This window comes from Suricata suricatta, chromosome 17 (assembly GCF_006229205.1).
Source record: "Suricata suricatta isolate VVHF042 chromosome 17, meerkat_22Aug2017_6uvM2_HiC, whole genome shotgun sequence".
NCBI lineage: Eukaryota > Metazoa > Chordata > Mammalia > Carnivora > Herpestidae > Suricata > Suricata suricatta.
This window is the reverse complement of record NC_043716.1, coordinates 2,861,040-2,887,569: the sequence shown is the minus strand read 5'-3', so window position 1 is coordinate 2,887,569 and position 26,530 is coordinate 2,861,040. Positions and strand designations below refer to the sequence as shown.

The 26,530-nt window shown below is 51.5% G+C and overlaps 1 protein-coding gene across 6 annotated transcripts in view; it reads left to right on the top strand.

Annotated features, from left to right (window-relative positions):
* The window catches only part of MYH10 (myosin heavy chain 10), a 114,651-nt gene that overhangs the window by 48,402 nt on the left and 39,719 nt on the right, over positions 1-26,530 (top strand). For 3 of the 6 annotated variants that reach the window (XM_029929158.1, XM_029929156.1, XM_029929155.1), the window contains 10 exons: positions 4,939-5,002; positions 6,899-6,997; positions 9,222-9,365; positions 9,611-9,706; positions 11,363-11,481; positions 12,095-12,247; positions 15,267-15,440; positions 16,987-17,160; positions 17,379-17,493; positions 21,441-21,503. In XM_029929158.1, the coding sequence (XP_029785018.1) occupies positions 4,939-5,002; positions 6,899-6,997; positions 9,222-9,365; positions 9,611-9,706; positions 11,363-11,481; positions 12,095-12,247; positions 15,267-15,440; positions 16,987-17,160; positions 17,379-17,493; positions 21,441-21,503 (1,201 nt within the window). The remainder of the gene's footprint in view (positions 1-4,938; positions 5,003-6,898; positions 6,998-9,221; positions 9,366-9,610; positions 9,707-11,362; positions 11,482-12,094; positions 12,248-15,266; positions 15,441-16,986; positions 17,161-17,378; positions 17,494-21,440; positions 21,504-26,530) is intronic. The other 3 variants (XM_029929161.1, XM_029929160.1, XM_029929159.1) reach the window with 1 other exon arrangement.

Genomic DNA, 26,530 nt, shown 5'->3' with positions numbered 1-26,530 from the left:
TTAGAAACAGGGGCTTCAATTTCTGACTTGTTTCAGCAGATCCATCTTCTCGCAGAAGGTTTTAGCAGGAATTGCTCTGTATTGGTGCAAAAATTTCTCCCCCGCCCTGAAGCGGAACTAAGCCATTTTGACCATCCCCAATTTTATGTACCTTTCTGGTAGATAATGAGCCTCGATAGTTAGAGCCCCATTAAGGCTCCGGTGCCCTGCCTACCGCTGGGCTGCCAGCTGACGTGCACGCCAAGCAGGGCTCTGTGCCCGCACGTGTCTTCATGAGCAAGCAGACACTAACACCAGCTGCAAGTAAGTTGCAGGCAGTCACTGCTCTTTAGTATTCCCAACCTTCCCCGAAAGATTTGCAGGGGCAGAGGTGACCGTGTCCAAGACGGAGTATGGTTCGCAGCAGGAACCCAGTCTAGCATCGAGCCTAAGGCAGCCTTCTAACAGACACGGCAGCTTCCGGGCCTTTCTGGCAGCCTTAGCACCTTGTTCACACCAGACTGCGGGTGTCCGTGTATTTCCAGTCCAGGAACGCTCATGTCCATTACGCACTAAGTAACAAGATGTCTTAGTTCACATGGAAACCCATCTTGCTAATTAACAAAGCTTCCGGTATAGTTTGGAGGTCATGATTGCTGCAGCCTTCTCCACCGCCATCTGGCCTCAGATTAAATCTCGCTTATTACTGTAGCTCAGCTTCAAAGGGAACCTGTCGTCGGGAGCGCAAAGGGGCCTACACGTGCCACTGTGGCTGGCTGCCAGCCGAGAACGTCCTGTCTCTGGAAAACAGAGGTTTCCTTGTAGCCCAAGGGGTCCGAATCCAGTTGCAGTGTGTACAGGACCAGTGCTGTCCGCAGTGGTTTCCTCCAGCGAGCTTGCAGGCGGACCAGCACCGAGCCTCCCTTTCCTTACCCTGCAGCCTCGGGCAAACGCGCGTGCTCAGACGCTGTAAGATTATTCGGCTCCAGTGGTCCTCCTCCTGCGAAGCTTCCTCTCTCCCAGTCGTGCGACGCTGTTCTGTGTCTCCGTAGCCCCTCTCTGTCCTTCGGAGGGGCCCTACCACCCTGTCCGTGAGGGGTTGAGAGAGCATAGCCTCGTGATTCTGCTTCTGCTCAAGGGTCATGAGGTCAGCATCTCTCAAAGCCGTGATCGTAGGATTTGTGCAAATGGTTATTTGCATAAAAGTAGTACTTGTGTGATCTCACAAGAACCTGTCTCCAAAGGAGGAGAAAAGTTTTCTTCTGTTAAAAAAATCTACACAAAACTTCCTCTCCCCACGACCCCCTGAAACAAAACCAACCCCCTAAGTGAGCGACTCGTCATTTTGTTTTGTGACTCTTAATTAGTAAGGTTTCTATAGAAGAAAAACGCTAAGTGTTCTCTAGCAGCCCCTAAAAGATGCATGTGCGTTGTGGTTTTAGATGGAAAGGAAGGTGTTAAGCTCAAGAAGTTCGGTGATGCAACATCGGCTTTCAGGCCAGAGAGGGTATTGCAGGGACTGCTGATTTTCCAGAAACCTCCTAGTTTCACGTGTTCTGTTCTGTCGCCCACATACGCCCAGTAGACCCGTGGTTTAGCCCGTGTTGAGACCATTTCTCGTGCAGTCAGGCGTTTTCTCCGTGGCCCTGCGAGAGGTAGAAAGAGGCTGTTGGTCACCAAAGGCCATTGCATCCTACAGGAGAGGTGCTCCTCCCTCCTGAGCACTCTGGGCATTAGCAGCATCTAAGGCAGACCCTTTGTGGAACGTCTGATGTGGTGGGTGGCCTGGCACGCGGGTATATTGAACCCACCGTTCGTTCCCGGGCAGAGCAGGGCTTTCAGATGACGTGAGGCAGAGTACTTCCATGGTGGTGGTCGGGGAGGACCCAGGAGGGGGGCGCAGGAACTCAGGTAGGATTTACCTGCCTGCCCCGTCATTTGTTGGTCCTTCAGCAGAAAATAGCATTAAAGATCTCCCCATGTGCATTCTCTTTTTACCTTGTCTTCCTAGCTCAGTTTGCAGTTGTTGTCTGGTTTTCTTTCTTAAATTTTATTTCTGAGAGAGACAGGGTGTAAGCAAGGGAGGGGCAGAGAGAGAGGGAGACACAGCATCCAAAGCAGGCTCCAGACTCCGAGCTGTCAGCACAGAGCCCGACGTGGGGCTTGAACTCAAGACTGTAAGATCATGACCTGAGCTGAAGTTGGATGCCTAACCAACTGAGCCACCCAGGCGTCCCTGCAGTTTTGTTAATTGGGAAATTAGGGGAGTTCTCCATGAATGCGCATGGTATTGAACAAAAAATGCAATGGGAACACTTGGGTGGCTCAGCAGTTAAGCATTCCCGACTCTCGATCTTGGCTCAGGTCACGACCTCACGGTTCTTAGGATCGATCCCTGTGTTGAGCTCTGCGCTGACAGCTCACAGCCTGACAGGATTCTCTCCCTTCCTCTCTTTGCCCCTACCCTGCTCGCTTGTTCTCTCTCTCTCTCTCTCTCTCTCTCTCTCTCTCTCTCTCTCAGTGAAGAAGTAGACATTTAAAAAATGAAGTATTGATTTTAGTGAATTATTGTCTCGTTTTCAGTTGCAAAAGTCAACATTACCTAGGTATGATTTGCATATTACATAGTTCAAACTTTTCTGCAGTAGCGTCCCAATACAAAGTTCTCATTTTTAGTACATAGAGCAGATGTACATGCAATAAACGTGGCCATGACATGAGAAGGGGGAGAACGGTCCTGGTGGTAAGAGTGTGGCTGGGTGGACTGGACCCACAGTAGAAGGGTGTGGGCCATCATGTAATCTGTTCGTAGTAAATAGAAGGAATTAGTTATATATTTTAGATTTTAAAATTATTTACAGGGTCCTAAGATATCCTCCTTGATGACTTATAAAAATTAAGCTGAGTTTTGCATCAAATAAAATTCACCTTTTTAGGTGTGCAGTTGGACAGTGTGTATTGTAGGGAGCCCAGCACCGTGGCCCAGGGAGAGGATTCTTCCTTCACTTGGGGAGGCTTCCTTTTGCCTTTGTGTTGTCTGTTCCCCCCTCCTGCCATGGCCCTGGGAACCACTGCTCTGTTGTGTCTCTGGGGTCTGTTTTCTTTAGAATGTCCGGTGTTAGGTCTCATTTCTTTGATACAACGTCCATCCATCCGCTGGTTTGTTCCTTTTTATTGCTCAGTAACATTCCACTGTGTGATTATACCGGATGTCCTTGTCCATTTAGGTGGTTCCCATTGGAGGGCCCCTGAGAACCAGGTGGCTTTGAAGGTTCACTCGCAAGTCGTACATTTCTCCTGGGTGGGTCACTGCAATTGGGATCTCGCGGGCACATACACTGACTTAGGTTTCACTTTATAAGAAACTGGCAGGCTTTCCACAGTGGCTGTACCGTGTTGTATTCTTACCAGGGTCCCAGGAGACCTGTGGTTCTGTCTCCTTGCTGGTCTTGCTTCAGAATGTTAGCCATTTTAGTGGGTATGTGCTGGTATCTCTTTGTGCTCATTTTATTTTGTTTTTCTCCAATAGCTCATCGTGTTGAGCATCTTTTCATTGACTGTTGACCATTTACGTATCTTTTTTTATGAAATAACTGTGTAAATATTTTCCCCAATGTTTTCCTTGGGTTGTTTGTCTTGTTACTGAGTTGTAAGAGCCTTTTATATATTGGGAGAACAAGTCTTTTATCGGGTAGGTATTTTGCAGTATTCTTTCCCAGTCCGTGGTATCTCTCTTCATTTTCTTTACAGTGACTTTTGAAGAACACAAGTGTTAGATTCTGATGAAACCCAGCTTATCAGTTTTTAATTGATAAGCCCTACAGGTTCATTCTCTCTGCATTCTTTCTAGCACATCTTTTTCTGCTTTAAGGTCATAAATGATTGATTGTCTCTTGTTTTTCTTTTGGAAGCTTTACAGTTTTAGCTCATACTTTGAGGTTTACGATCGCTATCACTTTTGCATTCATTTTTTTTTATATGGTGTGAGGAAGGGTCTAGGTTCTTTTGGTTTCATTGTACATAATTTCCAGGCACCGTTTGTTGAAAAGATTGGCTTTCTCTATTAAATTACCTTGGCCCCTTTTGTTGAAGATGAATTGACCATACCCATGTGGTCTATTTGTGGACTTTCTTCTGATCCCTTGATCTGTATTCTAGCCTCCCACCAGTACCAATCTGTCCTAATAAACTCACAGCTTTCTGAAATCTAGTCGTGTGAGTCCCTGGGCTCTGGTCCTCCCTCTCAACATTGTTGTGATTATTATTTTTTTTATGTCCTTTCCATTTCCCTGTAAATTTTAGAATCAGCTTGTCCATTTAACCTCAAGGAGAGCCCTCCAGTCCTTTGACCATTGGGGTGATGAGCAAGTACATTATCATTCTTAGGTTTCATTGTTTTGCAAAGGGTTTAATTTGGTCTTTATCTCTGTATTTATAGGGGAGATACTTGGTTTTCGCTTTCTTGTTTTTATGACACCTTTTACCACTTTGGATATTCTGTATTACAGTAACTTGGTGAAATGAGTTACAGAACAACCCATTTTCTGCTTCTTTAAGCAGTTATGTGTTTCCTGGGGAGACCATTCCGTAGGGATTTGCAAAACTGTTTCATCAGGCCAATCCATCATTTTTTTAAAGAAGTAATTCTGTTAGGGCCGGATACAGTGTTCGTTTAATGCTGTTAAATCTCTCTTATCTCAGATTATGTGGAAGAGCTTTTTAAAAGTTCTAAATGATTAGGGTCTCATTTTTATTATGTCACCGTCCAGGAACATAACCTATCCGATTGCTGCCTTTTGGGAATGTAGGCTTTTCCTTTGTCTTTCTATTCGAAGCCGTAATTAAGACTCATTTTTGTAACCAGCTCATGGATACTTGGGGCACCTGGGCTTATTACTTTCCTACAGTGTTCCTACCCTCTGTGTCCTTACTTTGAATTTTCTTGTGATTTATTTGCAGGGCAAGTTCATCCGCATCAACTTTGATGTAACTGGCTACATCGTTGGGGCCAACATTGAAACATGTATCCTTTTCATAACTGTATAACCTAAGCCGAAGAGTGCCCGTTGGTCTTCCTCCCAGCTCAGGGCAGCCCTGTGCGATGCCACTCCCGTTCCCCAGGTGATGAGACGGAAGCCCAGAGGGACCGTGACATGGCCAGACACTTCCAGCTACTGAATGTTAATGCCAAGTGCGTGTTAATCCACGTGGCGGCGGCGGCGGTTTTTCGCGCCAGTCCATACCGTGTTTGCACAGCTGGGCGGTGGAGAGGCCCCCTGGGGGAGAATTACCTGCACGTGAACCCAGGAAGCGTTGGTCTGGTGGGAGAGCCTTGAGGTGAGCACCATCATACCGAACCACTCTTGAGTCAGTGTTGGGTCAGCCCTTGTTTACCGTCTGCCTATGGCGTTAGTGGGATGGGCATGTACCCCCCGCAAACAAGCTTTATACAAGTGCACAGTTCACATAGTTTCAGGGAGTGTTACGCAGAATATAACTAGAGGGAAGAAAATACCAATATATGGGATAGTCCTAGGAAATGTCACCCACATAGACTGACTTTAAGAAGGGAGAAGTCTATATAGAATTACTTTGACTAAAGAGGTAAGGGACATCTGGGGGCTCAGTCAGTTGGGCGTCTGACTTCAGCTCAGGTCATGATCTTGAAGTTCATGAGTTCGAGCCCCGCGTTGGGCTCTGTGCTGACAGCTCAGAGCCTGGAGCCTGCTTCGGATTCTGTGTCTCCCTCTCTCTGCCCCTCCCCTGCTCATGCTTTGTTGTCTCTCAGAAATAAATACATATCTAAAAAAATTAAAAAGAGGTAATAAACTGGAAAAGACTCTGAATGACAGTGTGTACCACTTAGGAAGGAGACAGGAGACTGTTCTCTGCTACCTCTGACTAGTATCAGAGACCCACTGATAGAAATACAACATTTCGGTCCCTCCGGTAAGGGGTAATTCAGAATTGTATCCTAGGTATCCTGATACAGTCAGAGCCAGAAAGGACCCGGGAGCGAATCTAGAGTGCCTTCCCATTGGTCCTGCTCTGGCAGCCTTCCTGGGAACGCATTTTCCACGAAGCGTATTTGATGTGTTTGGGATAATCTAATTTACGGAACGAATTCCCTCTGGTGACATGAAGGGAAAGTCAACCTCAGAAGTGGCTGTCCTCTTCCGGAGCAGAGAAACGGAGACTGTGACCACGCAGGGTGACTACTGACCGGAGACCCCACACGCGTCCCGGAGATGTGCCCTGAACCCACAGGCGGGTGCGCCATGCTCTGGAATGCTGGGGCAGGTTGGGGGTGAGCCGCTGGCGTGCGGGAAGCCCAGGCGGAGGGGTCGCTGCCGGCTCCGGACGACCATGAGAGGGGCCCCTGGTCAGAGCCGGCTCGGGGAATTTGGAAAGTAGGTGTAAGGGGTTGGAGCCACTTGTGAGAGGCCGTGTGCCAGGCTCTCGGGGACCGTGGTGGCCCGGCGCACGTCGTGGAGTCCAGCCCAACTTTGATTCCTGTCCCTGCAGCTCATGAGCTACGTTATTTTTAGTAATTTCCTTTGTGCCTTGTTTTTTTCGTTCATAAAGTTGTGACCAACTCCCGTAAGTCTTTTTCGGCCTTCAGCTACTCGACCTCATTTCTTATAGCCACTGAGAGTTCTGTGTGCAGGGCTGTGCTCTGTGACGGTGACCCGTGGGGGCGGGTGGGGGCAGGTGGGGTAAGTGAACACCTCCCGTCTGCGAGTCCCACAGGCGAGTCCGTAGGTTTTCCTTTTGCACTTACAGGTTTCAATCCTTCAGAACAGTTTCTCGCAGGAGGGTTAGTATATATCAGAGAAAGAAAATGTTTTACAAATTAAATTTGTGCAGACACGGAGAGAGGGCCACCTTTTCAATTCAATCCTTAACCATCTTCACTCAGACCTTCTGGAAAAATCTCGTGCTGTTCGTCAAGCAAAAGATGAGCGTACTTTCCATATCTTTTACCAGTTGTTATCCGGGGCAGGAGAACATCTGAAGTGTAAGTTCACCAAGTTTCCTACTATTTTGTATTTATTTGACTGTGTTTTTGGTATTACGGTTTTTTTTTTTTTGAAAGAACATTTTGGGGAAACAGTACAGTTGACCTTCAAACAAAATGGGGGTTAGAGGCACAGCACCCCGCAGTCAGAACTCTGCGTGTAACTCGTGACTGTCCCAGAACTGAACCGCTGATCGCCAGCTGTGGCCTGGGACCCTCCTGGTAACCAGTGTGCCACACGGGCTTTGTGGGTGGTTTAGACTGCGTACCGCGCTTACGGTAAAGTAAACCGGAGGGAGCCGTGCTGAGAAAAGCACGAGGAGGAGAGACTGCACGTGCAGAGCTGGACTGTACCGACACAACGTCGAACACAGGCGGGCCCCGCGGTTCCCACGTGCCGTCTGGGGGTCAGCTCCAGTGTCATACACCGCAAAACGAAAATGAACTCGAACTTCGTGCCGTGGGATAAATACTTTTTAAGCAGCAGTTCTGTGGATGGTGTTATATTATCTTCTGTACGTGTATTTCTTTTCCTTAAAAAACTATTAAATTAGTGGCGCCGGGGTGACTCACCTGGTGGAACTTCGACTCCTGATTTCAGCTCAGGTCATGATCTTGCAGTTGGTGACATCGAGCCCTATGTCAGGCGCTGAGCTGACAGCACCGAGCCTGCTTGGGATTCTGTCCCTCTCTCGCTCTCTCTTGCTCCCTCTTTCTCTGCCCCTACCCGGCTCATATGCACACGCACTCTCTCTCGAAATGAATACGATAAACTTTAAAAAGAAAAGAAATGAAATGAAAAAGTTTTAAATTCGAAGACAGGAAGCATTTTTATACAAGTTAAGTTTCAACGTTGATAAATATAAAAGTTAAGAATAAGTTCATAAAATTGAGTAAATATCTTCATTCCCAGGTTTCTAACTGAATAAATAGGTTATGCTTCCGCTAGTACTAGATGGAGCTTAGAGTACACGCTTATTTATCTATTCCGTCACGAGTCCTAAGGACTGGACGCTTCGGACTGGCTGGGGGAGTTCCAGGAGGAGGGAGGGCGTGCAGTGCCTGGTCTCCTCTGAAAGCCGCGCTGAGACTCCGCGCTGCTCCTCAGTGACCATGTTCTCCAGGGGCAACAGCAGACGCCTGCGTCGCACCACCTTTGTCACCTGGGCTCTAGACTTCTGCTCATCTCATGCAGATGTTTGTGACGGCGTTGAGCCCAGAAACGAGAACATCTCGTGTGGGCATAAACAGCCCTGTCCGTTCCGACCCCTCCTGAGAGGCCCCCTTCTGGTCTCCACTCCTCTGGCGAAAGGGTGCGGGGAGTTCTCGCTCAGGGCCCCGAGGGAACAAGTAGTCCGTAGAGGCAGCTGTCAGATGACGTTCCGTCGTGTGTGTGTGTGTGGTGTGTGTGTGTGTGTGTGTGTGTGTGTGTGTGTGTGGCACGTCACTCTGAAGGGCAAATTTACCACCAAACTGGCTCAGAGACAGGGTTTCGGGGCCCTGTCCAGGCTCAGGACTCGCCTGGTCCACGTTCTGTACTTTCTACATCTGGGTTCGTGTAGTCTTCCTACTCGCCCCATAACATTTGCTGTAAACGATTTGCTAAGATAAAATTATAGACTATGTAGGGTTTAAAAATTTCCTCAAAAGATGGGCTAAAATATTTATATGTGAAAATAGTAAGGCTTAGTTATCTGGAAAAGGTGCATCATTTATGGCTACTGATTTCTTTCTTTTCTTTAAATTTTTTTAATGTTTGTTTATTTTTGAGAAACATTTTATGTTTATTTTGAGAAGGAAGGGCAGAGAGACGGAGACAGAGGATCCAAAGCAGGCTCTGAGCTGATAGCACTGAGCTGAGCCTCATTTGGGGCTCGAACTCACAAACCTCGAGATCATGACCTGACCTGAAGTTGGGTACTCAACTAACTGAACCACGCAGGCGCCCTGGGCTCCCGATTTCAAATATCCTCTGAGCCCCTGTCCCAAAGAGTGCCGTTGCGGTGTTTGCCATTTACACCCTCATTTTCCCTCACTGATGTGATGGAAAACTGCATGTTTCTAAAATGATTCTATGAAGGAAGAAGAAGCGTGACAAGAAGTGTGTGGTAGCATGGCAGGTGTGAGCCCATCTCCCGTGAGGGGCCCAGCCCAGTGTGAGCATGGGCGTGCTTTGTCTGTCAGTGGGTATTTATTAAACTGTGCTCGTTGTGTTTTCTTCTAGCCGATTTGCTCCTCGAAGGATTTAATAATTACAGATTTCTCTCCAACGGCTACATTCCCATTCCGGGACAGCAAGACAAAGACAACTTCCAGGAGACCATGGAAGCGATGCACATAATGGGCTTCTCCCACGAGGAGATTCTCTGTAAGTGGGGTTTCCCTCGATTCTGCTACTCACTGAAATAAGACTTCCTCACAGGGGGCGGGGGGTGAATAAACGGAAACTAGAAAATGACAGAGAATCCTGAGAACCACCTGTAACTGTACAAATCCCTGAGACTCGTGTTACTGAAAAGCTTTGTATAGCTAATTTTTAGCACAAAATAAATTAGAATATGTCTCTGCTACAATTGGATGCAATAATTTTTTTTTCTTTGTATCCGTATAAAGCCATGCTTAAAGTAGTATCTTCGGTGCTGCAGTTTGGAAATATTTCTTTCAAAAAGGAGCGAAATACTGACCAAGCCTCCATGCCAGAAAATACAGGTGAGTTGACCGATGCTGATTTTATTTGTTTACGTGGCTTGCTGTTGTGCCGCGATCGCGGTGGCGGCAGCGGCGTGGCGTGCTGTTTGGCAGCGTGTTCCCCGAGCACGAGTTGCCAGCTCTCCACAAGGTACAGAGTGCTGGTGTCTGTTTAAACGTTCAGCCACATTGCTTCATGAGAACATCACAAAGCTACCCCACACCAGGTGACCAGGCAAGTTTTCTTTCTGAGACTGCATTTCATTTTACTTCTGGAACTTTTTGATTAAGCCTGGCCCTTTGAAGTAGATAGTCTCAGAGAAGGAAGAAAGAAAAACACAGATTGTGCAAAACAGTTTGTTGATCAGCATTGTAATGGGGGGGGTGGCGGTGAGTCACAGGAACTGCTTCAAAATATCCAATTGAATGAAGTAAACCAAGAACTGACCCCACTGTGAATTTTTTTTTTACATTCATTTATTTTGAGAGAGATGAGAGACAGAGGACACATGGGGGAGGGGCAGAGAGCGAGGGAGACACAGAATCCGAAGCAGGCTCCAGGCTCCGAGCTGTCAGCACAGAGCCCGACGCGGGGCTCGAACCCACAGACTGTAAGATCATGACCTGGGCCGACGTGGAATGGTTAACAGACTGGGCCCCCCAGGTGCCCCTGAAGTATATTTTTTAGGCTCTTAAATGATGTGTACCATTTTAGCAAAGGGGTGTGGGCTATTGGCTTTTTGTACTTGGTGTTTTTCAACTTCCCATGCAGTAAGCACGCACGTGCATTTGTACACACACTACAAGGAGCCGGGACCTGGCGGCTGAGGCGAGCCGTCGGTCCGAGTGGGCGGCCAGAGCCATGAAGCGAGGGAAGACCCGCCCCCCGAGGCACGGCCTGTCCTGCCACACGGGGCTGCTGTCCGGCGGCCGACAAAATGTCGGGGGCGGGGGGGCGGTCTTTGCAATAAGAACTCGGGTGTGTGCTTCCAGTGTAACTCAGCACGTGCCTACCCTTATCCTGACAGGATTTTCTCAGTTTAACACTTAACCAAAAAGTAGACGGGTGCCTGGGCAGCCCGGTCAGCTAACCACCTGACCTCACCTCAGGTCCTGATCTCGAGGTTCGTGAGCTTTGGGCTGACAGCGTGGAGCTCGCTTGGGACTCTCTCTCTCCCTCTCTCCCTGCCCCTCCCCCACGTACACTCTCTCAGAAGAAACAAACTTGGTGACGTCGTCAGTGAGCACGTGAGGAGGCAAGGCCTGGCCTCAGAGAGCAGTAGGACAGAGCGAGCCGTCTGCTTGCCGAGTGCTCGCGGGCAGTTACAGGAATGTTGGAAAACCTCCGGGTTTCTTGCCTACTAAATATTCTCCGGACCCTTGTGTGAGCACGACCGGTGGTCTCGGTACCATGACGTAAGCCAGCGTAGAGGCTGTTTTTCCATCCTGTGCATCGTGCGTGGGTTCTGGCTCCGCAGCTGATGCTGCACGGCCCAGAATACGTAACTGCCGCCTGGCGCTTCTCATTTACGGGTGCATGGTGTTCATTTGAAAGGACGACCGCCTGGCGCGCGTCCTTGAGGACTCACTCAGTGTGTTTCTGAGGTTTCTTACCGAATGCGTTGTGCCGAGCCTGCAGGCAGAAGCCCAGCGCTTAGGAGACGTTTTACGCTCTAGTTGCACAGAAACTCTGCCACCTCCTTGGGATGAACGTGATGGAGTTCACCCGGGCCATCCTCACGCCCCGGATCAAGGTTGGCCGAGACTACGTGCAGAAAGCCCAGACCAAAGAACAAGTGAGTTTAACGTTGTTCGTGTGCATTTGTTTGTGTGACGAGCTGGCATCAGACCTTCGGATTGGCAGGTAACAGACCTTAATGGAAACTCCAGAACAGGCGTTTCTTCCTGCTGTGCATTGATTCCCTTGTACGGTTTGCTTTTCTCCAGTAGAATTTTACAAGTAATTTTTTTTTTAAGTAAATTTGATATACCACCTCAGGTTTTCCCGAGATAGATTGTCCGGGAAGACAAAGCCGTGTAACTTTGGAAGCCCGCTTGGCCGTGGGGGCGCCACTCCCGGGTCCCCGTGTGGGTGGCCCAAGACCAAAGTCGGATCTACCCATTTCATGGCAGGCTCCTTTAAGGCTGAGCCAACAGGCCGCACAGAGCCCCACAGGCCCAGGACAGAGTCTGTTTTTCCTGGCCATCTTGGCCCTCGTCCTGAGATCATCTCCAGTTGACATTGAATTGTACCTTTAACCGTTGCCATGTGAGATCAAGACGACATTAAGTAGCAAAAGCTATTTTCGGTTCTGGGAGCACTGACAGAGCATTAAACTCCAGATTACCGCACATAACGCTCTGCTGAGGTGGTTTCCAGAGTAAGAGGTTGCTGCTGTCCCGTTACAGGCAGATTTTGCGGTGGAGGCGCTGGCGAAGGCCACCTACGAGCGACTGTTCCGCTGGCTCGTGCACCGCATCAACAAAGCCCTGGACCGGACCAAGCGGCAGGGCGCCTCGTTCATCGGCATCCTCGACATCGCTGGGTTCGAGATATTCGAGGTAGGTCTCTCTCCTGCTCTCTGCTTCGTCTTCTCACAAACCTGGAGGCTCTCTGTGTACCAGGTTCAGTGCGGACACCAGGGCTTAAGGGCCAAACAGCAGGTGCGGTCAGACTGGGGTGCCGTGCGGAGGAGCTGGGGGGGCCGGTCCCAGGTGTCCTGGGAGCCAAGAGTAAGCGAGGAGGGCCCCGGCCGCTGAGTTTTCCTGCGTGCTGGGAGTAAGCCAGTGGCCTTGTATGGGAGAGAATTTGTCAGGTGTTAGAAAGTGCCAGAAAGCCGGCGTGGCTACACCCAGCTGACTGGAGAGAAAGGGGTAGCAGACGCGGACAGAGATTGTGCTCTGTGTCCCGAAGATGCAGCCCCGGGGTCCGGCGATGGGTTGCGGTGTGTGTGTTTTGCTGTCGCTCTGACTGGATTTCCCCGTGCCCTCTGCCTCCGTCCATCGCTGGTTTGTGGCCGCATGTCTGCTGTGGTTGTGCAAAAACCTTGACAGAATTTTGAGCTCCTAAAAATTTATATCTTTATGTCTCCTTTGATGGACGGGCTCTGCAGTGAGGCACGGACATTAAATGAAATAGTCCTTGGAGCCGGTGTGCTGTCCTGGCCTCACGGGGCACAGAGCGGCCTTCGCTTTAAAGTGGACAATGCTGAGAGGAGTGCAGATCGCACTGTTACGGGGGACACAGTCTGAGCCACTGAGCTGCCGCTGTCGCTGTCGGAGATTGCGTTAACATGTACCGGTTTGTGGAAAGCCTGAGAAATCGTGAGAGGTGGCTGGGCTCGTGTTGCATTTAAAAAAAAAATCTGTCCCCTTCCTCTACACAATCAGAAGATACACTGAAAGAGAAGACCCCTGATTCCAGCCACAGCAAGAGCGAATGAGGGCCCGAAGAATAGAATTAAGAAGAAACAGCACAGTTTACCTGACGCAACCTCCCTGCGCCACCGTGAGAACCAGAAGAACGGACGGGAAGCTTGGCTTGTTCTCGGGGAAATTCCGCCTCATGAAGCAGCAGATCTTCCCCGAGTCATTTCTCAGTCGAACACGTGTGTTCAAAACCTGTCCATGGGAATTTTAAGCTGGGGGGGGCAGGGATAGGCAACCTTCTAAAGCTGATTTGAAAGCAGAATTAATAGAAAAAAAAGAATAGACCATAAAGTTCTGAAAAAGGAATGAAAAGGGTATGAAGAGAAACGAAACATCATATAAAGCTAAACTGTACTTCAAGAAGTGCGGTTTTGGCCTGTGAATATGTGGACAGAAAAATGGAGACGCTAAAAATGCAGGATTGTGGGAGCGAGCGTTATTTGTCCGGGGGAAAGAACGGGAAAAACCTAAATGTCCACCGTTAGGAGATCGGTTAGGGAATTATAATATACCCATACACTGGAGGCCTGTGCACCCATAATGAAAAGGGAGGCGGCTTTACATACTCCTGTAGAAAAACTCCACGAGGTGTTAAGTAAAAATAAGTCATGGTAACACACAGGTTTGAGTGCACAGAACGTCTCTAGAAGGATCTCGGGAAGCAGGGGACAGTGGCTCACCACAGAACAAGTAGGCGACCTGAGTAAGACTTCTCAGTGCGACTCCTTACTCACTTCTTCTAAGTTTATTTATTTACCTTGAGAGAGAGGACGGGTGGGGGGGAGAGAATCCCAAACAGGCTCCACGCCATCAGCACGGAGCCCAACTCAGGGCTTGAACCCACAAACTAGGATATTGTGACCTGAGCTGAATTCAGGGGTCAGAAGGATGCTTAAGCGACTGAGCCACCCAGGTTCCCCCCTTCACCCGTTTTTAACTGTGTTGCATGTGTTTTAAGAGCTGATTATGTGAAAGTGTAGTTGGTGGCTTAAATATGGAAGACATGTTAGGAACTTAATTTAAAAAAGAAAAAAAATAAAGCCATCCCACACAGTTGCCCAGGCTGCAGAGAGCAGGAACAAGATCCATTTACCTGAGCGTGAGTGCGCACAGCGGGCCGCCTGCAAAGACCGACGCGGTTCCCGGCAGACACGTTGCCGAGCGAGGCGAGCACAGCCCCTGCGCCCCCGTGCCACCTCGTTCTGAGATAGCAGAAGGCCGCCGCGGGGGAGCGCTCAGTGGCTTTGTCGGACCGCAGATCTGCTCTTGGAGACGGATCACACGCTCCCTAAGTGAAGGTCACTTTTCACGAGTGAGGCCATGTACGGCACGTGCTTCTCGCGAACAGCATGGAGGCTCCGGAGAAAAAGGTTGAGAACTTCTAGGACCTAAGGTGATTGCTTTTAAGAACTCCGCCTGTCCGCCCACCCGTCCGTCCGTCCTTCCCAGCGGCAGCATCGCAGGCGGGGCTCCTGGGGGAGGAAGCGGCGGTGTCCGTTCGCGCCCTGACGTCTGACGAACGTGAGAGGCGGCGTCCCCATCGGGGGCACTGCTGTGGATCCACGGCTCTGTGCACCGGTGCTCACCGTGAGGAGAGGTCCCCGTCTGTCCCCACAGTGGTGACCTCGAAGAGGCAGACACTGGTTCCGAGGGAACGTGCGGACAGCGCCCTCGTGGGACCTGGCTGGGGTCTCCTGCGCCGCCCCCCGAAGCCAAGAGGACTTTCTTTAGTTGCTTCGGAGCCCGTGGCTGAAGAGAAGAGTGGGAGCAGGAGCCTGTCCACGGTCTCAACCCCTCGGGGCTTCGGGACACTCGGCCCCCGTGGCCTCTGACCTTCCCACACCTCTTTGATTTTCGTCCTTTTCTCTTGCTTGCTTGCTTATTCCTTTGCTTCTGTTCGTTAACCGTTCAGCAGTGGGAACAAAGTCGTTGTATATGTAGATCATGCGCTTAGCGCATGGAGTTTAGTGTTTTCTGCTCTGCGGGTTTCGGGAAGGCCCCCCCCCCCCGGCTCGGGCCCCCTCCTCACACAGAACCCATGCGGTAGCAGGTCCCTGGGACCTTTCCGTGGGGCGTGTTGGTCGCGGACGGTTGATGGTTCTTGTTCTCTCCCCTCCCCCCGTGTTCTGCATGTGTGGCCCGCCCCGTGCAGCTGAACTCGTTCGAGCAGCTGTGCATCAACTACACCAACGAGAAGCTGCAGCAGCTCTTCAACCACACCATGTTCATCCTGGAGCAGGAGGAGTACCAGCGCGAGGGCATCGAGTGGAGCTTCATCGACTTCGGCCTCGACCTGCAGCCCTGCATCGACCTCATCGAGAGACCCGTAAGGGCGCGTCCCGGCAGCGCCGCCCCGTCCCCTCGCACTGTCCCAGGGGGCACTTAGCCCTCCTAAGGGGTCTTATTTGAGTAGCCTCCATGCCCAACGTGGGGCTTGAACTCAGGACCCTGAGATCAAGAGTTGCACGTTCCCCCAAGTGAGCCGGCCAGGTGCCCCTGGCTTGATTAGTTTTAAGATTATTTTCTAACATAAATGTTGTAGAAAAGCGATGCTTTGATGAACTACCTGTTTTAAAAGTAAGCAGCCAGGGAAGGCTGTTCCTCAGCCCTTGTGTGTGTGAACCTGCCACTCACAGACCACCCCCCCCCCCACAGCGCCCTCACCCCTGCCTGGGCCACACGGGGCCACCGTGGTCGGCTGGGAGCAAGACATGGCACATAGACCCCTTGTTCGCAGAATTGAAGCTTATCCTTATGAGCACAAAGATGTTCTTATGTGGTCAGGGTTCTTCCTGGTCTAAACTCCGGGCAGTGCTGGGGGCCGGATGTATTTTTACAGCAGTCTTAGCAAGTACCAGAGATGCTGTCCTTCTGGGTTAGGGTTCCGTAAAAATACCCAGGACTACGTGTGACTCCTTTGCTTACAATCTCAAACAGTCATCCGTGACTCGGCTATGTGTTCTGTGCTGTCCCTGGCAGTCAGAAAGCTGTCCCCCAGACTGCCAGCTCTTCAGAAGTCCCCACCCTAAAGGAGCGGTGATAACACAGAACTTGACATTGAGGGATGAAGTAACAAAAATCAAAAGGAGCTGTAATCGTGGATGTTCATAATCGTTCCATCTCTGAGCCATTTAGAAAAGATTAAATTACACTTGGGATCCCATTTTAGAATTTAGCAGAGCTTTCACTAGAAGGGATTAAACTGTAAGGACTAGGGTAGAAAGATGGATGTGTCCTCATTAGTGCTAACGTGGAACTTCAGAGCTGTCCAGTGAGTGGGGTATCAGTCACCCATGCCTCTAGACCTTTGCTTCTGGAAGATTACCTGATCCGGGCTGCCCTGGCTGCCGCGGATTCCAGTGTTCATTAGCTGCTCCGGACCCTCTGGGCTCTTTTAGGTGGAAGAGCCGTAAACTGGTGAGCCATGGAGTCGGGGCCCATTGCAGGGTCCTCCTGGCTTCCACCTGCTAGCACTCTGGCCATGGCCTTCCTCCGACCGTATGGCTACAGGTTTTTTCCTTTATGCTTTAACTTCTATCACTTTAAAAAAAATTTTTTTAATGTTTATTTGTTTTTGAAAGAGAGGGAATGTGAGTGGGGGGGGGGGGCAGATAAATTTGGGAGACATAGAATCAGAAGCAGGCTCCAGGCTCTGAGCCGTCAGCACAGAGCCCAACACGGGTCTCGAACTCATGAACCACGAGATCATGACCTGAGCCGAAGTCAGTTGTGTTTGAGTTCTGTCCTAGCAATTTGGTTTCCATGGATCTTCAGGAAAGTTGCCCTCGTCCGGGAAACCAATCTGTCACGTGCAGAGGGACATCCTGGTACTGGAAGTGAGCGACAGTGAACTTGTGCGTTCTTGTTACCAGGCCAACCCCCCCGGCGTGCTGGCCCTTCTGGACGAAGAGTGCTGGTTCCCAAAGGCCACGGACAAGACCTTTGTTGAGAAACTAGTTCAAGAGCAAGGCTCCCACTCCAAGTTCCAGAAGCCCCGGCAGCTGAAGGACAAAGCGGACTTCTGCATCATCCACTACGCGGGGAAGGTACGGGCCACGGGACCCTTCACGGCAGCTAGAGATTTCGCTGCGTCTGATGACAGTGGTGGCAGACGTGCGGATAAACGTTCGCAGACCCTAAACGCCATGCGCATCACCCCTGCGTGGCCCTTGAGACAGCCCACCTTCACATTGTCCCCAAGAACATTGTGGGTTAAAGCTGAACATGTTTCTTGTTTTGTGTGTGTGTCCACGCGCCGCGCCAGGTGGACTACAAGGCGGACGAGTGGCTGATGAAGAACATGGACCCCCTGAACGACAACGTGGCCACGCTCCTGCACCAGTCCTCGGACAGATTCGTGGCGGAGCTCTGGAAGGACGGTAAGAGCGCGCTTCCGCTCGGAGTTTAAGCTTGTCCTGAAAGTGTTCCAACAAAAACTTGTAGACGGTTCTTTTACATTAGATCCATGTACGTACATTTTACTTTAAACTCGCTCTCCCTAGAGCAGGGCTGCCGCTACATCGGAATTTACCCTGGGGCGTAGGACATCTGCCTTCCTGGTCAGATGCTGTGGGAAGTGCGGAACATTCTAGGCCCAGACCCGTGAGGAACTGCACACGTGCCTCAGGCCACCCAGGGCCCACTTTGGTTCCCATCCAGGGGTACTGGGGACGCAAAACCAGAAAGGCCCCGTAGGTGGCTCCGGGCCGCGCACAGGTCCACCGAGCTGCGGCACCCCACACGCGCAGTGGCTGGAGATCAGTTCAAATGTCCTGCTTAGAGAGCAGTTCTTGTTCTCTCCGTCGGCCCTCCTGGGTCTTGTGTCTACGTGAGCCTCAGGCACTTCGTCGTAGACTAGAAGGTGCTACTAGTCCCAGGGAAATGAGACGTCCGCGCGTCTGTGCAAGGGGCCGCCATCCCCCAGAACTCCACTCTCGCTGCCTCGTTCATCCTGGCTGTGCCCCTCTTCTCCCCTCCGCCCCAGGCCTGCAGGCCCTTGGCCTCGGGGCGAGGCTGGGCCTCCTCGGGAGCCCGGTTCACTCCCACCCCCTTTTTCTGGAGCATTTCCAGACCTTGTCATCCAGCCACTTTCTCAGAGGTAGAAAGAAAGAAAGAAACCCAGGGAGCAAAAAAGAAGGGGCGAGAGGTCTTGAGGCAGAAGGAACCCGGAGAGCGTGAGGTGGGCCGGACAGGTGCTCCGCTGAGGAGCCATGGCATCCGGCAGCTGGAGGGAGCATGAGGGCCCCGCGCCCGGGCACACGCGGGGCCCGGAGCAGACCGTGCACCTGAGACCGGGTGAAAGGAGGGCTTTTGGGGGAAGGTGAGGCGGTCTTCGTGCCTGTGGGTAAGAGTCGTCCGCCAGGTGCCGGTGCTCCCCGGCAGCGCAGGGGTCCCTGGCCCTGTCGTGAGGAGATGGTAGCACAGGACACAGGATGCCGGAGCGGACAGACCCCTCCCTGCCCTGAGCTCCGGTTGTCACAGGGCCCAGGATGGCCGGCACTCACGGGGGGTGACGTGCATGGGACACGCCCCAGAGAGATGAGAGGAGTTGGGGGGGTGGGGGTAAGCCAGGCGCCGCGGCTTAGGGAGCTGACGCTGTGCCCTCCCATGCCCCCGTGAGAGCTCTGGGCACAGGAAGCAGAGACAGATGCCACGGGGATGGTAGGGAAGGAGCCTCTGGCTAGGTTCGGTGCAGTAAGGAGTCCCTTTGGCGGGTGCTGAGCCAGATTGTCACGGTGGAGGACTTGTTCTTGTCCTTGGAGGGGACAGAGTGTCGAGTCATGAAAGCTGATATGAGGCAAGGGAGTCTCCTGGCTGCAAGAGGCACAGAGAAGTCCGACTTCCAGTCTCAGGTGGACTTGACTCCATTGGAGAAATGGCTTCTGTAGTTTTGTGAGCCGGAGGTGACAGCATGGGGGCGACAGCATGGAGGTGGAGAGGGAAACAGGCAGTGGTTGTGGGTGGGTTGGGGTGAAGGACCCTGGGGGCAGGGAGCTGCGTGTGAGAACAGAGGAGAGCTTCTACCACCGAAGCCTCAAAAACTGATTTTCTCCTTCATTTTGAGAGAGGAGAGGTGTTTGAGGAATAAAGACCACATAGTGAGAGAGATCAGGTCCCAGGTTCACATGTGGTTCTGCTGTTGTGAACCACTCTTGATGTTTATTCGTTGATTCTATTTTTTTTTATTATTTTTAATTTTTTTAATTAAAGTTTTTTTTTAGTATTTATTTTTGAGAGAGAGAATGGACAGGGGAGTGGCAGGGGGCAGTGGAGACACAGAATCCTAAACCGCTCTAGGCTCTGAGTCTTCAGCACAGAGCCCAGCACTGGGCTCAAACTCATGAACCATGAGATCATGACCTGAGCCAAGGTCAGACGCTTAACTGACTGAGCCACCCAGGTGCCCCTTGACTATTTTAGTTTTTACTGGGTTTTTTTGTTATTATCCTTTGAGAGACTGAGAGTGGGTGGGGGAGGGGCGGAGAGAGAGACTCCCAAGCAGGCTCCACTGTCAGCGCAGAGCCCAGTGCAGAGCTGGGTCCCACGACCCTGGGATCCTGACCTGAGATGAATCCAAGAGTTGAATGCTCAGCATACCGAGCCATCCAGGCGCACCCCGTTATTTGATGTCTTAACCAGAAATGGTATTGTGGGAAGCACTTGACCCATTCCTGCAGGACTCCATCCCACCATGTGCTTGCCAGGGTCCTCCGTCCATCCTTCTCCTTCAGCTCTGCGCCTTGCCGTGCTCTAGTGGGGGAGTCTCTGGCGGTGGTGGGTCAGCGGTGTTAGGAGGGTAAGACCTGGCCCAGGCTGCAGATGTCCATGCACGTTCCGTAGCCCAGATGATGTGTCCGATGGGTAGGGCCATCTGGAGGGTCCTTTCTGCCTCTGTTCTCTGTGTCCGTAGAAAAGTTAGGGTATTTAATTCCAGAAATGCTAGCAGCCTTGCAGGCTCTCTGGCCCCAGCCTGAGCCCTGTCCACCTGCCCTTGGCCCATGGTTTGGAGCTCCCAGAAGATCAGATCTGCCCCTCACGTGATTTGGCCGTGCTGGCATCTGCCCTGGAATAAGCCCACGTGCTGGGTGCCCCGATCATACTGCTCTTAGCATAGGTCCCACTGTCCATCGGCTTAGGTGGACAGTTACGTACTTTAATCTGAGTGACAAGATTGCAGAGGGCGCTCACTGTGGGCGGAGTAGGGGAGCCGACCTTCAGGGTGAGGGTCAGGCAGGACGGTGGAAGCGTCTTTGTCCAGTTCTGAGGCTTGCGTGGTTCATACAGAAAGTCCGCCGCAGGCACAGCATCTGACGAGGGTTCTAGGGCGGAAAATCCCACTGCTCCTTCTGGAGGTAGGGATCTCTTGGGATAAGGGGAAAAGAACATAGACCTACAAACAAGTCCTTGTTTTTTCTCATTTCGTAGCCACGTTAATGCAAAGGCAGACAATGACAAGCCGACCACAAAAGCAGGATGTATGAATCTACTTTGCCTGTGAAGGCACAATCCCTAGGGTCTAGAATATTTTGGCTAAATACACTTTCAGGATTTTATAGAGTTCACTCAAGGCCAAATCAGGAGCAGTAAGATTTCTAATGGCAGCCCTGCCCTAGAGATTCCTAGCGGCCTACTTTTTGCTAAAAGATGCTTTGTGATTTCTGTACCAGCTCCACGGGACTTCTTGCCACTCCTTGGGGCTTATGTCCAGAAATTTAAAAAGCTAACGATTGCATTTTCATGTAAATGTGCCTCCTGGGGTATTTTCATGAGTAATGGGTATGATCAAGAAGTATCACCTTATGATTTGAAATTTTTTTTAACGTTTTGCTACAACAGAACTTGAATTTTGTTTTCCTTAATAATAGTTACCTGTTGCTAATTTGTATTTGAAGCCAATTACGTTTCCAAAGTCTGCATTGAAAGTCAAGTTACACAGCAGTGTGGATCTTTGACCGTAAAAGCCATTTAATGTGTACGCTTAGCAGAGTGCTGGAACTTTCGAACTTATACGCAGTCTCTTCCCGATGTGCTGATTGCAAGATAATTATACGAACGATTCCAGTAGTCCCTTATTTCTCTTCAGTGTCCTCCTGCGTTTACATAATCACATACTGGTGATGTGATCTGATGCTGACACCTGGGAGTGGGGATGTTTGAAAGGCGACTTAGTAAAGAACTTGGTCCAGAGGTTCTGGGCAGAAATGTCGCAGGGCTGTGTCAGCCCGATGTCAAAGTTGACTTGTGATGTCCAATGTCTCTCACACTAACTGAAGTATTTGTGTATCTGCTCTTCTGTCCTCCTGTTTTTGCTGTTTCTCTGCTTTAGAGATTCAGAATATTCAGAGAGCTTCTTTCTATGACAGTGTTTCTGGTCTTCATGAACCACCAGGTGAATGTACAAAGCCTGTAGGTCTTCCCAACACAAGGGTGTGAACCCCACAGGAAGAACTCGGGGGGCTGGCGGGGTGGGCCGGGTGGGCAGGGCAGCCGTGGGCGTGGGGCTGGTTTCTGGGTTTCTGTTTCTGTTTTGCTCATAGACCTGCATGAACCTTTCATTTCATGCTCATTTTTATTATACTTCAAGGCAGCTGTTTGAGTGCATAAATGATACAGTCGCTACCGCATACACATTGCTTCTGACTTTACGCATAGCACTTCCAGCACTGCATATTAAAAGGTACGTCCCTACCTTTTCCAATAGTGCCGTTTTGATACACAGTCCTCGAAGGGAATGCCGGGAACCAGTAGCGTCTCTCCCTGGTCTCTGTGCCACCTCTGCCTTTGGGATTCCAGAAAGGGATTGTTTCTCTTCCTAAGCCACGAACTTCCGGACACGTTTCTCTCTCGTGCCGGGCTCATCATTATACCTTTTGTCCGGAATTTATGTACATATGCAGTTACCTGGCTTTGCCCCTGGACCTCGAGGCCGTGGAACTATCCACGAGGCCCGACGGTGCCACTGAGCCCAAGATGGAGTGCGTGTTGGCCAAGTATGTGCCTGGGACCTGAAATTGAGCTACAGACAGCTGGGCCTTGTGGTCTGAACCCTCAGTGCTGGTTTCAAATACAGCCGAGTCACGGCTGGAGGCGCCCCAAAAGCCCGACCTGGAAGGAGGATCCCCGGCCTTGTACTCACGCGGTGAAATTGTCAAGTAGTGAAATCGCTAGAGAAAGTCAGATTCATCTCACATGGTTTCCTTGGTGGTGATTCTCGAAATGTGTTACTGCTGAGATATAAATCCATCTCGAAAGTTTTCTAACACTCAGTTCAATGAGCGTGCCCGTCTTCACCCGGGTCACGATTCCTGCCGTCAGCTCCGGGTCACGGCCGGTGAGGGAAGTGTGTGGGGCGCGCTGGGCGCCAGGGTGGGGGCCGGACTTTGTCCGAGGTGGCTCCCCGAGCCGGAATGCGCCCTCACAGGAGAGTCCAGAGGGAGACGCTGTCTGACACAGTCCCCCTTGGCTTCGGGGAGTCCTGCCCGAGTCGAGGACGTGGGGCGAGGGAGAAGGAAATAGGAGGTGGTTTAGAGCTCACGGGCTGAGAGGTTAGTGCTTAATCTTCCCGACTTTGTCCCAACCTCAAGGGCCCTCTTGGAGTTCCTCCCCCCAACTCTTCTGGATCCTTGATCTCCTTAGAGAGTTCCAGACTGAGCTCTTTGAGAGCAGGGACCGTGCCGGTTCACACGTGGCCAATAAGTTGTTGGGTGAGCGACTAAAAGGTGGGGGGGGAGTCCCCCTCTGGCAGTGCAGATGCTCCTCTTGTAGGACCTGCTCTTCACAGCGTGTGGACCAGGTGCGTTTCTGGGCCGGCAGCGCCCTGTGCAGAGTCACCCCGTGACCTCACGCTGGCGGGAGACGAGCTCCTTCACCTCCTGGTGGTTGACTTGCTCAGGGGTCTCCGTCTCTACCTGTCCTTGCAGGGCCATCTGTCCGTCCACTGTGGTGAACTCTGGTCTTTGAGGCTGGGTGTGGCGTTTCTACAGTAAAGTGTCTTCTCCCCCGTATGCATTATCGGTTCCAAGCCCAGGAGGCTTTAGTGTTTTTGGCGATTTCTCAGAAGAATGGAGGCAGAAGTTTCCAGGTGTCCCTGGCGTGCCAACACGCAGTGTGCACCCTCTGAGAGAACGGGAGGCTACTGAGGACCCGTGCGTCCCAGTGCGCCGGAGTGCTCAGGAAGTAGTAGCCTGGCGCACATGCAGGCTCTGAGGTTAGAGGCTGGGGTAGAGACAGCTTCCAGAAGCTGAGGAGGAGGAGCAGAATTCCCAGGTGGGACAGAGAGGTCGTACACATTTCTCTGTGATCCAAAGGCCGCTTCTGTTCCAAATCTGCTTTGACAGTTGAGACCTTGTGAGATGCACCCAGCGACAAGCCTGCTGAGGGGCACTGTAACCTCAAAGTTCTGGGCGGCACGTTGGGACTCCCAGGGCGCGGACGGCGGCGGGCTGTGTCTCTGCCGCAGGGGGGCTGCGTGTCCCTGACCATGGCCCCGGCTCTGTGCTGCCATATCCTGAACCGGTGAGCGCCCGGTGGCCGCTGACGGCTCTGGAAGGCTGGGCTCCCCCAGGGAAAGCGTGAGAAGTGCCTGGAGCAAGTTTTAACTGTTGCTAGAAGCCCTCCTCCCCCGCCGGCCCGCTCCTCTCCTGTCTCCCGTAGCAGCCCCACTGGGACTCAGCGGCGGCCCTTGGCTTGGACAGAGTCACCCAGGGGGGACTGGCCAGCGCTGTGGGAGGGCTTCGGGTCCGTCACAGGCCCGTGGGGGTCTCCCTCCGTCTTCTCAGAGCCACTGAATTCTCGTCATGAGTAGGGGGACAGCTTTTCCTGTAGCCACACCTCCACCCAAGATGACGATGTTCTGGCTTCAGAAGCGCTGAACCAGGTTCTTGCTTTTGGTCCAGGGTGTTCCACTTAGAATCGAGCAGCGTGACCGGTGGATGGTAGCTGTGCCGTATCCTCTGTGCCGTGTCCTCGTAAGCTTTATCCGCCCGTCATAATCTCTGTTTTTAGTGCTGTTTTGGGATCTTTGCGTCGGGGCCAATGCGGTTTGTACGCGGAGTTAAATTGTGGGAGATGTTCTGTTGTGCAGAATATTCCTGTCCGTGTTAGGGTAGAGTCGTCTTGATTTGTGTATAGGAGCATTGGGGACCTGCCCCAGGCCTAGCCCAGGGCCCGGTCCCAGAGGCCTTGTACTTGATACAGCTCTTTTTTTTTAATTTTTTTAATGTTTGTTTATTTTTGAGAGAGAGAAGTGGAGTGTAATTGGGGGAGGGGCAGAGAGAGACACACACACAGAAATCGAAGCAGACTCCAGGTTCTGAGCTGTCAACCTGAGTTGAAGCCGGACGCTCAACCGACTGAGTCCCCCAGGCGCCCTGACTTGATACAGTTCTTATTCATCACATGGCTACGAACGTTAACAGTAAAATACATTTCTCCCCTCTTTTTTGGTTCCTGCGAGTGCATTTCCGAAGAACTAGGTTAAATACAGAAGTTAAATTTAGTAGCACTAGTACTTTGGCCCATGCAGATGTGAGGGACGTAAAAATCCCGTAGACCTCCCGTGTCCTGAGACCGTCCCCGAGGAGAGCCAGTCAAACATCCTGGCACCAAACGGTACTGTCCCTTATTTTAAAAAACTGTTGATAGGCATCTTAAGAGATATTTAAGATGATTATAAATTGCATTTTTGTGCTTTCCGATTAGAAGTGTGCCCTCACGGACAGTAGGGCTGCGGGGCCCCCCTTACTTCTCACCAGTGGTCTACGGATGTTTCTATGGACGAGTAAGTTCAGCGTTAGGGTAAAATACTTTGAATCCCTTTCAGGCTCATGGACAACCAGATACTGTGAGACGCCCACCAGCTGTCCCGCCACCACAGACGGAGGCCGGTGGCCAGAGGAGACGCAGGCCTACCTTCCCCACGAGGCCAGATCTCGGGGCGAGGCTCCCGGAGCCGTAATGGCCTCATTTCAAGGAGCTGAGAAGCTCCTCTTTGCATTTTCTAACTTTCTCTGGTGTCTGCCTTTACCATTTCCAACAAGAACCTAGGTTTTTCTGGGCCTTGGTTTAGACGTGAAATCCTGCGTTACTGGTGTGGCCCAGACCATTGAATGAAGTTCCCCACCGCCCCTTCTCCCCCACGAGATCGTTTGGCTCAGTTAAAACCTCTCAGTTTAAACTTTCGAATTTAAAAGAGAAAACCCGAAGTCCAAAGCATTAACTTTTTTTTAATACTTTTTTATGTCTTTATTTTAAGAGAGAGAGACAGAGAGTGAGCAGGGGAGGGCCAGAGAGAGAGGGAGACACAGAATCGGAAGCAGGCTCCAGGCTCTGAGCTCGCTGTCAACACAGAGCCTGGCGTGGGGCTCAAACCCATGGACTGTGAGATCATGACCAGAGCTGAAGTCAGCTGCTCAACCGACTGAGCAGCTGACTCAGGGGCCACAGCATTAACGTTTTAAACATCTGAATGTTTAGTTTCGGGTTACCGTTACTGATAGCAAATTTGAAACCTGAGGTTCGTGATGATAATTTTTGTTTTTAGTTTAAAAAGCAGCCCCCACTCAGGACTGCATGCTTGACACCAGCGTGACACTGTGTGGGACAGCGCCCCCGTGGGCCACAGAACGGCAAGACCAGTGCGGCCGAGTCCCCACGAAGTATGCTCCGCATGCGTGCTCTTTCGTTGTGGGGGTGACCTGTCCTTGTGGGTAACTGGGTGTCACTGAGTAGTGATTACATAGTTCTCGTGTGCCAGGCACCATCTTCAGGCCAACACGGGCTCATGGGGGGTGGGGAGCAGACGAAACCATCTGAGCTGGTGGCCATGGGCCCAGAGACACCAGGCAGTGGCTCTGAGGGCCCTGTGCATGTGCCACATGCTGGGGAGCTGTGCCCGGGGCGCTCCGTGCAGTGGGAAGAGACCGAGGATAGAGGAGGCGGTGTCCCGCGATGTGGCCGAGGTGATCTGAAGCCTAGACGAGGGACTGGCCCACTGAGTGTGGAGGCAGGGTGGACACCGGGACCTAAGACGAGGTAGTTAGGTGAAGGAGTGAGAATGTATTCTTTTTCTAATGTTTTGTTTATTTTTGAGCACGGCTCCGAGCTGTCAGCACAGAGCCTGACGTGGGGCTCAAGCTCATGAGTTCGTGACCTGAGCCGGAGTCAGACAGACACTTAGCCGAGCCACCGAAGCACCCCAGGAGGGAGGATTTTAAATGCCAGGAAGTGTTTGCAAGGACCGCTGGAAGAGGGCCGGCTTCCAGACAGACAGAAAAGGACAGGGACCTGAGGCCTCGTGTCTTTCAGAAGATGCACCTGGTCTGTAGTAGGGGCTTCGGTGGTGGGAGGGGGGCGCCGAGGCCCCTTCGCTGAGATCGGAGCAGTCGGGCGAGTTGACCCGGGAGTCCCACAGCTCGC